Raw genomic sequence first — 13,976 nt, 5'->3', positions numbered from 1 at the left:
AACCCACTGAGCCACACAGGCGCCCTTGTCATTAAATTTGGTCCTCAGGCCAAGTGGAGTGAGTCAACACCGGTTGCTCATTAGTGTGTACGCTGCCTCACTCACAAGAGAGGCTTTGCAGTGGAAGGTACACTTATGGCTGCTTTCGCTCTCCTCACGGCCCATGGGGAAGTTTGAATGGCAAAGTTAGCGTGTCTGTGAATGCACTTTCTATCCTGAGACTCAGACCCTCTTCTCTGGCTTCAAGAAAAAAAAAAAATCGCCCCTTTTCACGATGCCCTAATTCGGGAACATGTATGAGGCTACCTGCCCAGGGTTCTGCCCACAGGACACAGGTTCTCATTCTCTGCAGAGCTGGAGAAGGAGCTCCCCCGGAGGCCGAGAAGGTCTGCATCGTCAGAGTGGTGGAACCTGGAACCTAAGCCCTGGTCACGGCCCAAGGAGGTCGGATCAGAAGTGTCTCCACGGAGGGAGGTAGACATGGAGATGGGACTGTAGCGGTTGCACATGGCCACGGCGAGGTTGTGCAGATGTGACGTGGCCCCCACCCACGGGAAGAGTGAGTCCCTCAGCCACTGATATGGAAGTGGCCGAGCTGCGCCCACCGTCTCGAGCTCGAGTTGTGCAGGGAGATGTCCCGCCAGTGGTGGCTGCCGTCCATGCCATCTGGCTGGCCCAGGCCCACAAATCTGGGGGCTACATTTTAAAGTGTTTAAAGCATCTTATAAATCACTTCCTAATGATATTAAGTTTTTTTTTTCTTTTTGTTGTTGCTGTTAAGCGTTTTTAGTAATTTTTAAAAGCAGGTCATTATGATCTTCTAACACTTCCCCTTCAATATTAAGTGTGTGCTGATTCGGGGGTCTGTGGAAGCTAGTAAGAGACATTTTTCCATCTTTCCTTTGTTTTCTACTTCCACTCTTTAGGTCCTTTTGTGAAAAGTGATTCACAGTGACAGCAAGTGTTTTGGGCATAAGCTATAGGTAAAGCCTGTCTTCTAAGCTAGGAAGGCAGTCTTCTAGAGAATCACTGCCCAGGGGTGTGGATCAGAAAGTTCTAAGGACAAATCTTGGCTGTGTGATCTTGCACAACTTACCTCACCTCCTCTCCTGGCTTCAGATCACTCATCTCTAAATATGGAAGCAATATTATCTACCATATGAATCTGTGGGTAAAGATAAGGAAGGGAAAGGACTAATTTATGGTTAGAACTCATTAGAATATAATATATAATGATATATAAATAATATCAAATGATAGATGGTAGGTAGATCTATAGATAAGGTAGATAGATAGGGTTACCATTAACAAAAGTAGTAAGAACAAGTGAACAATGATTTCATCCAACTTCAACTTCACATCTAAGAAGTGATTGGAATGATTGGCATTGGCATTAGCTGGGTGAGGAGGAGAGTGAAGAATTCCAGGAAGTGAGAGCTGAAACTTTGCTTCTAATCGGTTTTCTAGAGTAAAGGAGCCTGAAGGCAGAAGTGGGTGATCAGAAACACAAATTGGAGGGACTTCAGATTTTAGTACAAGTCCAAATTTTGATGTTCCACAAGCTATAACACTGGAAGTTTGTGTCTAATTAATTCGATGGCAAACACCCACATGAGGACTAGTGTTTATTTACTTCTCCTCGCATGAATGTTCATGTGCTTGTGCAGAGATCGTACTGTGTTGATTACAAGTGCTTCCCATACTTCACTGCTGTGTTCCACATTTGTAATAGATGTGCTTTGTTAAATAAAAAGAATCCGATTTTCAGAAGTCCCAAGGGTTTCAGATAAACCTATAAAATACGAGTCCTAGGTTTTGACTCACCCTGTGACTCACCTCTGACTCACCCTGTGAGTGAGAGACTGAGGTGGGGTGGAGAGGGTTTCCAAGACCCAGGAGGCAGCTTAGCACATGGCCCAGGACATGGACTCTGGGTCCAGTCAGTCTAGGCTAGAATCCAGTTCCCTTAACTTCTTAGCTTCCCTGGGCCTCGGTACTCTCTGCTGTGAAATGTGAATGCCAATACTACCTTCTTCCTAGAGTTATTTTGATGATTGTAGGAATTAATATTTCTAAAGCACTAATACAGCAAATATTTATGTTTTACATACTGTGTATATTGACAGTAGTACTGGAGAGATGGATAGAGTGCAGGGTATTAAACATTCACCTGAAATAAAGGTGGAGGATTCTAGGGTCCATGCTTGACAATACTGAGGAGGGCAGAGGAAATGCAAATTTGGGGTTATTTTTTTATAATTTTTTAAATGTTTCTTTATTCTGAGAGAGAGAGAGAGACAGAGCATGAACAGGAGAGGGGCAGAGAGAGGGAGATGCAGAATCCAAAGCAGCCTCTGGGCTCTGAGTTCTCAGCACTGAGCCTGACACGGGGCTCAAACTCACAAAATGTGAGATCATGACCTGAGCTGAAGTTGGATGCTTAACTGATTGACCCACCCAGGCACCCCTGATAACCTTGGGTTTCTAGAAAGGATGGAGGAAGAATGCCTTAGTACCACGAGGAGGAGGAAAGGACGATACCCACCTCATCATCTGCCTGCTGGGAAGCACAGTCGTCAGGTAAAGGCCAGGTTTCTGGAAGGTGCAGGGGATCCACACAGAAGGAAACATGTCTCTAATGTTATTTCTCAATATTTGCGCATTTTGATGTTGTCTTAGGTGGAGATGCCAGTCTGGGAACAGCACTGGGCTGTGGCAACGCTCTCACTGGGCAGAGAAAAATGAGAAAAATGAGAACAGTGGGACATGTGTCTCATGATGGAAAGTTTATTCAATTTACAAGATTATCCTTTTCCTTAGATTATATTCTTCTTTAACTCTTGATAGTAAGACATACTCAATGAAATTATGGCAAAATACCTAAAATTGTCCCCCGTGCTGTTGCTGCTTTTTTTTAAAATCATGTCCTTAGTCGGTAAAGTTAAAATTTTTGTAATTAATCTGCTTAGTTTCCCTAATTTTTAAACCAGTTTATTTCTGATTTAAATTTCTAGAAACCACTATCTTGACCCATTAGTATTTTTAAAAAATTTTATAGTTTATTTATTTTTGAGAGAGAGAGGGAGGGAGGATGGGCAGAGAGAGAGGGAGAAAGAGAATCCCAAGGAGGCTCCTTACTGTCAGCGCAGAGCCTGTTGCAGAGCTTGAACTCACAAACCAGAGGATCATGATCTGAACAGAAATCATGAGTCGCTTAACCGACTTAGCCACCCGGCGCTCACCCTTGTATTTTTAACAGCAAGGTGGTATTTTAGGCAGGTAAGGCTTTTATTATGCCCTCAAAATAAGCCTGGACAGCATTTGGTCAACTTTAAGTTAGAGACAATGAAGTAATAAAGACTGATAATAGAACTGTAATAATGACTGATAATAAATGTGACAGGATCCAATGCAAGCATATGTCCAAGAATTCAACCTTTTAGAGAAAGCAATATGAAGTGTCTACTAAGAAAAAGAATTCTTCTGCAAGTTTCCCTTTTCTTCCATCCTTCCTATCTTCCTTCCTTCCTTCCTTCCTTTCTCTCTCTTTTTTTCTTTCTTTCTTTCTTTCTTCTACATCATTGAAAGTTATTAGCAGAATCTAGGTTATTTTAGACACTCATATTTGTGGTTAGTCTATAAAAAGCAACTAGCCCAGAGCTGAGATGCCATGCAAATTAGAGGCACTTCCTAAAGCTTTAAAATTCTGGCACTTGTATGAGTCTTCCTATCTTGCTCATAAGACCATTTTGAGTGAATGCATTAGATCAAGATCAAGGTTAATCAGCAATCATGTTTTCAGCGGTTATGTTTTCTAACACCAAGGGCAGGACTGGAGGCAAACTTTTGATTATCTTGCATCATACAAAGTTTTCAGTCTCTTATCTGCACTTGCCAATCAGTTTGAAAGTTTTGAACTTCTGAGACATTCCTAAAATAAAAGGTCATTAAATTACCATCTCCCCAGTGACTGAAAGTGTGAGACATTTCTCATTATCAGAGAGAAAGATGCATTAATGATCTCTGTGTTCCTTCCAGGCCCCACACTCATACATTTGTTAATGAGAGAAAGGGACGAGAAATGTTTTGTGCTCTTGGGCCTTTAGACTAGAGACTAGAGGTAACCAAACACAAATCAGAGTCAGAGGGTCAAACTGTAAATGAACAGTGGTTGGCATTGATAACACAATCAATTTGTTCTATTGCCAGTCCTACAAATATTTCCAGTTAATGTGTAACTGAGTCAGTTCTCATTTTGATTCATCACATAATTAATTTCTGTTTAATAGGTATTTCTTAGAAATGTGTCTTAATTGCTTATGGAAATCTTTGGGATGAGAAACAGCATGAAATTAATTTCTCCTTAAATCACAGCCTCTAAAATGGGCCCTGTCAAATCTTCCCTGTTTATTCTTTCATTAGATCTCAGGTATATCTCTATAGCCACTCTTTTTTTCTTTAAAATTCTTCAATGTTTATTTATTTTTGAGGTAGGGAGAGAGAGCCCAGGGGACGGGCAGGAGAGAGGGAGACACAGAATCCGAAGCAGGCTCCAGGCTCTGAGCTGTCAGCACAGAGTCCGACGACGTGAAGCTTGAACTCATGAATCATGAGATCATGGCCTGAGTCGAAGTCAGACGCTTAACTGACTGAAACACCCAGGCACCCCTCTACAGTCACTCTTTGAGTATTAAAAATTTAATTTTATTGAATTCACTTTTTAAAAATTAAGTAACTCCATTTTTTATTAAATTTTTTTCAATGTTTTATTCATTTCTAGGAGAGAGAGAGAGAGAGACAGCGTGAGCAGGGGAGGGTCAGAGAGAGAGGGAGTCACAGACTGAAACAGGCTCCAGGCTCTGAGCTGGCAGTCAGCACAGAGCCCGACGCGGGGCTCGAACCCACGAACCGCGAGATCATGACCCAAGCGAAAGTCGGACGCTTAACCGACTAAGCCACCCAGGCGCCCCCAAGTAACTCCATTTTTAACCGAAGTTTAGAACTATGCTCTATGTCTAACTGTCCTCACTATTTCCAGGGGTAGTCAAGTCTGAACTTAAAAAGCCTGGCTTTAGGGGTGGGGCATGTCTGATTTTTCACTCTTTACCACATCTCCTTTTCTGCTCCATTCCACAGGGAGAAGGTAGAGTCGAAGAAAAGAAGAACAATAATTGTACATCGAATTTGGTTTCCTCATAATATTGGCTTAGTGGTCATGACCTTGGTGTTGTGAACCTTCCAGTAATGTCCAGCTCATGCAAGTGCACATGGGGTTCCTCAGGCAGCCCTGCAGGAGACAGCCCTTCCCCTGCTCCCTGGTCTTGTGGTCAGTGCTCAGTTGACGTTTTCCGACATCCTCCTCAAGTGGATGTGGCACAGACCCCTAGTGCACCCTGCAATAGGAGGTCTGCAGGAAGGGTCTAACCTGACTGGCTTCCAGTGTCCTCCAGCCCACGTGCATTGGTGCCACCTGAGTAGGTGACAAGACATGCTTCTTCTCCTGATGGCCTGTCTTCCTCACAGCCATCTTTCTCCAACTCTGCTTTCCTGTGCTCGACCTGAAGACAGGGCGGGTCAGCAGGACGACTGAATTAGCAGATCTAAACAGGGAATCAGTTTGAGTCATCTTGCCAGTACCTTCCTCAATGGAGTGGGTCCCTGAATGAAGAGACCCTAGAAAGAAAGGTCTATAAGGTTTCCCTTCATGGACAGACTCTAAGGAGGAGTTGGAAGATCAGCTGGAGTGGCTCACCGATATCAGGGGACCAGATGGTGGAGGGACACCCCGGCCCCCCAAAGGAAGTCACATATATACCTCATCACAGAGCCTCTACCCTTGCGCCTGGCGCATTCAGGGCATTGTCCATTGAGACAATGACACTACCAGGTGTGAGGACAGCTTTTGGCCCATTTGTCATATTCTTATTCCATTGCTGCCCTACCCTGGCAGATGGATGGAGTCACAGGCAGAAAAGGAGAGTAGAGGAAAGAGTAAAAACTCTAGGGCCTGAGGGCCTGGGCCTGGACACCACTGAAAGAGAACGGAGTGGGGTGTGATTGTAAAGTTTTAATCTGAATTAGATAGAATTTGTTATGGGCTTATAGATAGTGGAAATTGAGTGAAAAGCAATAAGATCTGCTTACAGTATTATTAAAAGATGAGTAAAGGGTCGGGGTGTCTGGGTGGCTCTGTCGGTTGAGTGTTCGACTTCACCTCAGGTCATGATCTCACGGTTTGTGGGTTCAAGACCTGCGTCAGGCTCTGTGCTGACAGGACAGAGCCTGGAGTTTTCCCCAGATTCTGTGTCTTCCCCTCTTTCTCTCCCCCTCCCCTGTTTGCACTCTGTAACTCTCTCCCTCATAATTAAAGAACATTAGAAAATTAAAAACATAAAGATGAGTAAGAGGGAATCAAAGGGCATTTGTCAGCTCTAGTAGAAAGAATGGTGAAGCTTTTGATATTTGTGATGTAACCAAGCTCAGAGTGTTTCAAATCTAGTGACATATTTTGTGAGTCAGGCTTCCAATTAAACTAGCAGGAAAGATGAATCTGATGACCAGAGTCTCATTCCTTCACACTTTTCCGGACTAACTTGAAGAATATGTCGCATCACCCTACCACACATTTTATGAGCTCTCATTCATTTCTTAGAAACAAATGATAATTAAGTAAGCAATCATTCAGGAGTTCTGAATACATTCTGAAATTGCCCCTACTTAAGCGTTAAGGACCTGAAATAAATGTATCATTGATGAAGTACTCTTCAGCCCATGACCATTTCAGCTCGATAGTCAGGGTTGATATTTCAACACAGTAAAAAACCATAGGCAGACGGAGGCAATGACGGGTCAGGATGCATGCTATGCTGGCAGGCGGAGTCAGCCCTGGAGATGTCCTCCTGGCCTTGCAGTGACCTTTCGCACGCTGGATCCGGAGGAGCCTTTGAAATCTGGGGAGGAGTTTCTAGGGAAAGTAAACAGGTGGTTCATGGGGGCTCAGAGCAATAGATACTCACCAATCAGTATTAAGCAATTCAGTGTTTTCACAACTGGAATGGTCGAATTGGTGCGTGCCATGGGGAAATCAGCCCTACAAAGATAATGAAGCACTGTACCTTACTCCTGAAAGCCCAGAAAAGGTCCCCTAATATACTTATGAAACATAAAAATCAGATGAGATCAAATTGATTGAAAAACCAGTGTAAAACACAACCCAAAATACACACAGTATAAGCTTACCAGAGAGGTAAGAGCTGTTCCTTCCAATAGAGCCTGGGAGAAATTCGAAGTTCTAGGAAGAACAATCACAAACAGTAAAGGGAAGAAAATACTGAAAGCAATTGTAAGGGAAGCTTCTTCTGGGAAAAGAAAGGTCTGAAGCTTCAGACTGAAAATGCAAAGAGGGCTAAAAAACAAACAGAAAAGACCGCACAGGCAACAACTTAGACAAGTGTAAAAAGAAAATCTTAAAAGCTCCTAAACAGGGGCCATCAAGAGACAGTTAGCTTAAAATTAAGGAGTGGCCATCATGCTGGCATCACACCACTCCTCATGTACTTGGCCTAGAAGGTAATAGAGAAATTCTTCTCAAATTCTCACAGACTTTTTTTCTTTTTTGAAACAGAATTCTAATTCTGGTTAAAATTATCATTGTCATTGAAATCCCATAAAATTCTTCAAGAGAGTTGAGGCAACATTCAGGAAGGAGCGGTTGTACTGTGAGCCTATGTTGGAGGACATGAGGGTGCTTTGGTTCAGGCTCTGTGCACACCCGGATGCTGCTGGTGTGTGGCCGGCCCTCTACATAAATTCACGAGACTTCTGCTGTTCTGCCTTGTGCTGGTTACTTAAGCCGCAACCTGCATCTAACGGAGGATGGTTTAATTTAGATTATTTTAAGATAACTTTCGGTTTCAATCCATGAGGATTCCACCTTCACAGTCTAATTCCACCAGGTGGTTATGGGAGTGTACAAAAGTACATTTGGTTTTGGAATTGTTCTGTCCATTGAATTCAACTACCAATGCCCTACAATTAGGGAATGAAGCCCTTTTCAGAGGGTAATTCAAATAAAATTCATATCCATGAATGGTCACACTCATTTACTACAAATTAACACCTATGTGTCTACAGCATTGAGAATGATAAGCACTGTGAGGCATAAAGCATGATCCATACAGAATCTGAAGGAAAAATCAGATAGCATCAAATCGATTAAAAAATCAGAGTTGAGAAAAAGACAACCCCAAATACACTTAGTATAAGGATTTTAATGAGGTAAGAGCCATTCCTACCAATAGAGCTTGAAAGAAATTCTAAGTCTATTATTTTCTCAATGTGACCATACACATTCTATATAAACTTACTAAAATATTTAAAGGAATACACACCTATTTATTCAGTAAACATTTATTGATTATCCATTATTTCCAAGTACAGTAGAAGGTCTAGTTGGGGATAAAAGGAAGAACAAGAGGGACATTCTCCTCAGTCATGAAGTTTTTTGGGAATGAACAAATATGAACAACAGATCACGAGAAAGCAGAGAGTAATGTCATGGATAAAATGAACATGGTGGTTCCCGAGAAGGAAGATGTACGGAAATGTTTCTATGATCTCTTTGTACGTGGAAAACAAAGAGAAACTTTGAAAGGGACTGTTAAATATGTGAGCAAACATAATCATATTGTTATTCATAATAATGAAGGAACAATTGATCCATGGAAAAAAGAAAATGAAACTTCTAATGTCAACAATGCAGGTGAGATGGAGTGATTTCTGTGGAGAAAAGGTGCAAAGGAGCCAAAGAATGGTATAAAGCACCAAATTCATGGTTGTGCACATGTGTAAGCCAACCCTGCCTTAGTAGTAAAGATACAGTGTATCTGAATGGCCCTCCCTTCAGTCTCAGTGGGAAGAGCCTTGTACAGTAAAATACTATTTCCAGAATGAAGGAGTATAGGTGAGTAAAAAACTGTAGATTAAATGTTACACCGTAGCAAATCAATTACTCTCTCCAGTGTCCCCATCTCCCCAAAGAACTTTGTACTTTTCTTTATGATGCTCATACTTTCTCCTGGTAGCAGGAAAGTCCTGTGTTCCAAATCCCTCCCAATGACCTGAATGCCGAGGGGGGCCACAGCCTCCCCTGTGAGGGCTAATAGTGGGTGGTTGCTGCGCTTACTCTCTGACTGCCTGGCTATGGTTATGAATAACGTTCTATTGTTTAACAAATATGCCACCTTGGCCTTCTACTCACCTCTTTATGGCCTTAGGCTCCTTGCTTAGGAAATAAAATAATAATATTTGCCTTCTTAGAGAGTTGTTGGGAAGATTGAGCCAGTGCAGGTAAGGGATCCCATGCACAGAATGATAGTTTCGTGAGTTGGATAAATCTTTATTAGGTTGAAATTGACTTTATTGTACATGTTTCCAGTTCCAGAGCCCACGTGTTGCATACCAAAAGCACTCAATAAATGTTCATTGATACAAAGGCCAATAGCAAAGGCCCCACACAACCAGAATAAGTTCATAGAGAATAATGAGGGAATAGCTGGTATCTTTAAAATGAAAGTTTCTTTTTTTAAAACTTTTAAATTTTATTAAAAAAAATTTTTTTAATAGTTTATTTATTTTTGAGAGACAGAGAGAGAGTGTGTGAGTGTGGGAGGGACAAGGAGAGAGGGAGACACAGACTCTGAAGCAGGCTCCAGGCTCTGAGCTGTCAGCACAGAGCCCAATGAGGGCTTGAACTCAAGGACCATGAGTTAATGACCTGAGCCAAAGTCAGACGCTTAATGGACTGAGTCACACAGGCACCCCTAAGGTGAAAGTTTCAAACACTTATAAAAGTATAATAGTACAGGGGCACCTGAGTGGCTCAGTCAGTTAAGCGTCCAACTTCAGCTCAGGTCACTATCTCATGGTTCGTGGGTTCGAGCTCCTCATCGGGCTCTGTGCTGACAGCCAGTTCAGAGCCCGGAGCCTGTTTCAAATTCTGTATCTCCCTCTCTCTCTGACCCTCCCCTGCTCACAGTCTCTCTCTCTCTCTCAGAAACAAGTAAAACATTAAAAAAAAAATTTTTTTTTAAGTACAATAGTTTGTTGGCCTTGGAAGAGAGTGGTAAAAATGAAAAGGTTTTTTGAATATATTTGAGAGGCTACCAATAATAAATAAATGAAGAGAAAAGACAAGTGTAAATTTATTAAACTCGATGCTGAAAGTGTTTGTTTGAATCCAGAAGCTTTATGATAGTCACTAGATTTCTTAAACACTGGTTTTAGCTTTTTGATCTTTAACATGAGGCAGCAGGATGATTCCATAGCTTGCAGAACAGGATGAAAAAACGTTGCTATAACTGAAACCACTAGCATCAAAAGAAGATGACATTCAGTATTGGAACTGAAGAGTTGTGGGTAACATGATACTAAACATAGTAGGGTACCTTTAATCATTTGTAAAATCCAATAAAGCAAGAGAGAGATAAGAGAGTGTCTCATAAGCACAGTAGAATCAGAAATAATACACTATTTCAGGAAGGGTTTAGCACTTTGTAGCATTTGCATAATAACAGAAATGATGTGCTAGTAGATAGCATTGATTTACATTATCTAGAAATTTGAAAACTATAGCAAGAATATTCTGATATATATTCACACCTGCTCCCAAGATCTGATATCTGACCTTAACATCTCAGTGTTTGATAGTAATAAAAGTAGAGTTAGAACTGAATCAAGTACTGTAGCACATTGTTCATAGGTCATACAGCAACCTTCAGTCTGAGCACCCAGGAAAACTTCTGAAATACCTGGCTTGGTTTACCCCTGGTGATCTGCTTGACTAAGTCAGCTTTTCTTTTTCACCTTTGAACCAAGTTTGTGGGTCATATGATATGTATTTTGCAGATTCCTTCTTGGCTTCTTTTTATGCCTTCTTTATATTTCAGTTTTCTTTCTACTTTTGAACACACTTTTAACTTATATTTTCACATATATCCTTGAAAGCTTCTATGAGTAATTTTTGGAACAAAGTTCCATTATGTGAATAAAAATAAATTAATTTTAATATTAATTTTAACATGATGAATGACAATCTTAAAATCCTTTAATTAAACATATGCTAACTGGCAAAATTTCTGACCCCTACTGTAATTCTATGTGCAGACTTACCAGGAAGAAGCTTACTGAATAAACGTTGTTTTCTATGATGCCATTCATTTATCTTTTCCATTGTAAATACCTGCATTGATATTACAGTTAAGAGATATGTCTCTTGATTGATTTTTTTTTCTGACTCTGAAATCACACTATTAGACCCATAAATATGAACACCTGACAGTGCAGATTCATTCTGTGATCCTGTCAGAGCAAAGAGCCACTGCCTCCTTAAGTATCTCTTAGTTGTATTTACAGTTTATTAAAAAAATATTACAAAGAAACAAAGAGAAGATACAGCCTGGGATTAACTAACATAAAGTAATCAAAGGCAGGGTTTAGAATAACAAAAATATACTAGGTCCTTTATATTATTGTCTTAATCTTTCTGAAAAGTCCTACAAGGGAGTGATTATTAAGCAGAGAAATACAGTTAAGCTCAGAGGAAATGAAGCTGCCCAAGATCATGGTGCTAAATGGCAAAGTTGGCTTTGTAGTCTGGGCACTTCTGGCTCTAAGGCCATGGCGTTTCCTTCACAAATGGGTTTTAATGTTGCATTTACCAAAGAACTATGAACTTGAACTATGAACCTGAATTAAGTGTTTGGATCAAAAGTGAAGCTTACTTCAATAATTGTACATGAGAAGTTCGCACACAGTTATGATTCATTTTTTTCTTCAGTGCCATGTGCATTGTGAACCTATTCTCAATCTATAACCTATACTTACTCAGAAAATAAACTTATTGTTGAGGAATTCTCTCTCAAGACTCTGCCGGTGACAATCAGTTTGATGGCCTTTCGAAACCAAGGATAAAAGAAAGCATAAATTAAGGGGTTCATTGCTGAGTTATAGTAAGCAATCCAAACCAGTATTTCATAAATGTATGTGGGTGTGACAAAACCCAGGAAGGCATCGATTATTGAATCAACGAAGTACGGCAACCATGAAATGAGGAAGGCTACCACTGCGATTCCCAGGGTTTTTGCAGCTTTTTGCTCCCTCTTGGCCACTCTGTCTTTGTAGCTGTCTGCTGATCTCATAGTCTTACTACTCATAGTTTCTATTTTTCTAGCCTGTTGTTTAGCGATGAGGAAAATCTTTGAGTAAGCAATGACCATCACAAGCGTGGGTATGAAAAATAATAGGAAATTTACCAATACCCAGCTTTGATTCACTGCCATCTGGCAGCCCCCCACGCAGGTGAGAGCACTTACTAGATCCTCCAGGCCAGCTTCATTTGCACCCGTGCCAAAAAGGGAAAAAGTATAAATAATTGAAAGGAGCCAGGAGAAGGCAATGCATAAGCCAGACACAGAAGCTGTGAACCTGGTCGGGTAGACCAGAGGGTCAGTGACAGCAATGTATCTATCGAGAGAAATAAAACCCAAATGGTAGATAGAAGCATAGCAGAAAGACCCATCGAAACAAGAGTGAAATTTACAGTAACTCTCCCCAAAGTACCAGCAGCTCTCCACGGACCTCACTGTGCTAAAGGGCATGACGGTCACCCCCACCAAGAAGTCAGCGCAGGCCAGGGACACGATCAGAAAGTTTGTAGGTGTGTGCAGCTGCTTGAAATGAAGAATCGAAATCATCACCAAGAGGTTTCCAAATACAGTCAGCACAGCCCCAAAGCCAAACACTGCATAGAGAATCACGCGGGGGCCTGGTGAGTAGGCAGTTTTGACACAGGATCCATTCAGGTTCTCAAAGCACATTTGCTCAGCTGCAGGGGGGAGCAAGTCACTGCTCATGATTCTGTTCCCATACCTGGAAAGCTGTCTTCTTATGGCTAAGGATGTCATTTCAGTTTCCAAAAATCCTTTAAAAAAAGAGAGAGATACCATATACCAGTAATTGCCAGTACATTCTTTCCCTATTTCTTTGTCTGTAACATTCCTTATTTTCATGTTTAAAAACGTGATGGATTCATGTCCTCACCTCATAAAAGATTTCACTTTGTAATGAAGCAGCACTTAATTTTCATTTTTACATAAAAGATGCTGTTTAATTCAAAAATATTTTCTCCATAATACCTACTAGTTCATATCTGAGAAACATTAGTCATCAAAGAGCTGTTACATGATGCATGTATAATGCCACTTTTTATTAACGTTTTCCCCCCTTCATTTATCAGAGCCATATTAATGCCAAAATCACTCTGTCCCCTCAGGAGAGTAGCCAAATAATTCCAAATACCCAGAGCCCTGAAGATTGAATCCCCATTGTGCAAGGTGTAGAAAGTAAAAAAAAAAAAAAAAAATCTAAATAATGATTATCTTAGGCTAAAAATAAGTTTATACCCTTCTAATTTCCAGATGACATATGACTTTTTCATGAAATAGAAATAAGAATAGAAATAGTGCCTGTCCTTAAAAACCTCTGTATAGGATTTGAAAGCCATATTGTTCATTCTTACCAATTATTGGGACTGCATTTTCATTTTTGTAAGAACCATTTATTTGTGATTCCTGTTTGTCACTAGATCCTTCACATAAGCTCTTTCTTCTTTTCATGGTTGGTTTGTGTTAAAGAAGTTAAATGCAGAATCATATATTAAAATCTTGAATATCTAAGGTTGAATTTTAATAATTCTGATTTGGAAACATGGGGGTATAGAAATACAGTGTTTTCTTCATGGAAATACATAAAGCAAGTATATGTTCACTTAAAAAGCAGGTTTTGGCTGAGGTTTTTTGGTTTTGTTTGTCTGGTAGTTTGTTTCTACATGGGGACTGTTGGGAAGCTATTAAAGAAAAAGAATCTTTGGAATGTGGATATTCCTACATTATACATTAGATTTTACCATTGACAAGTTT

The 13,976-nt window shown here is 40.6% G+C and overlaps 2 protein-coding genes across 2 annotated transcripts; both read right to left on the bottom strand.

Annotated features, from left to right (window-relative positions):
- Positions 1–302: 302 nt before the first annotated feature.
- LOC144241428 (proteasome assembly chaperone 4-like) lies at positions 303–661 on the bottom strand. The gene is given in 2 exon segments (XM_077775987.1): positions 303–574; positions 577–661. Coding segments are annotated over 2 exon segments (357 nt in total).
- Positions 662–11,879: 11,218 nt separating this feature from the next.
- On the bottom strand, positions 11,880–12,911 carry LOC144241496 (trace amine-associated receptor 7a-like). The gene has a single exon (XM_077776074.1). It carries the CDS (start codon positions 12,909–12,911, stop codon positions 11,880–11,882), a length of 1,032 nt encoding a protein of 343 aa, XP_077632200.1.
- Between the last annotated feature and the right edge of the window lie 1,065 nt (positions 12,912–13,976).

Source organism: Crocuta crocuta, unplaced genomic scaffold (genome assembly GCF_008692635.1).
Source record: "Crocuta crocuta isolate KB4526 unplaced genomic scaffold, BGI_CrCroc_1.0 scaffold25, whole genome shotgun sequence".
Taxonomy (NCBI): Eukaryota; Metazoa; Chordata; class Mammalia; order Carnivora; family Hyaenidae; genus Crocuta; species Crocuta crocuta.
Note: the sequence above shows the minus strand (reverse complement) of the source record. Positions and strands in the feature narration are given on the sequence as shown.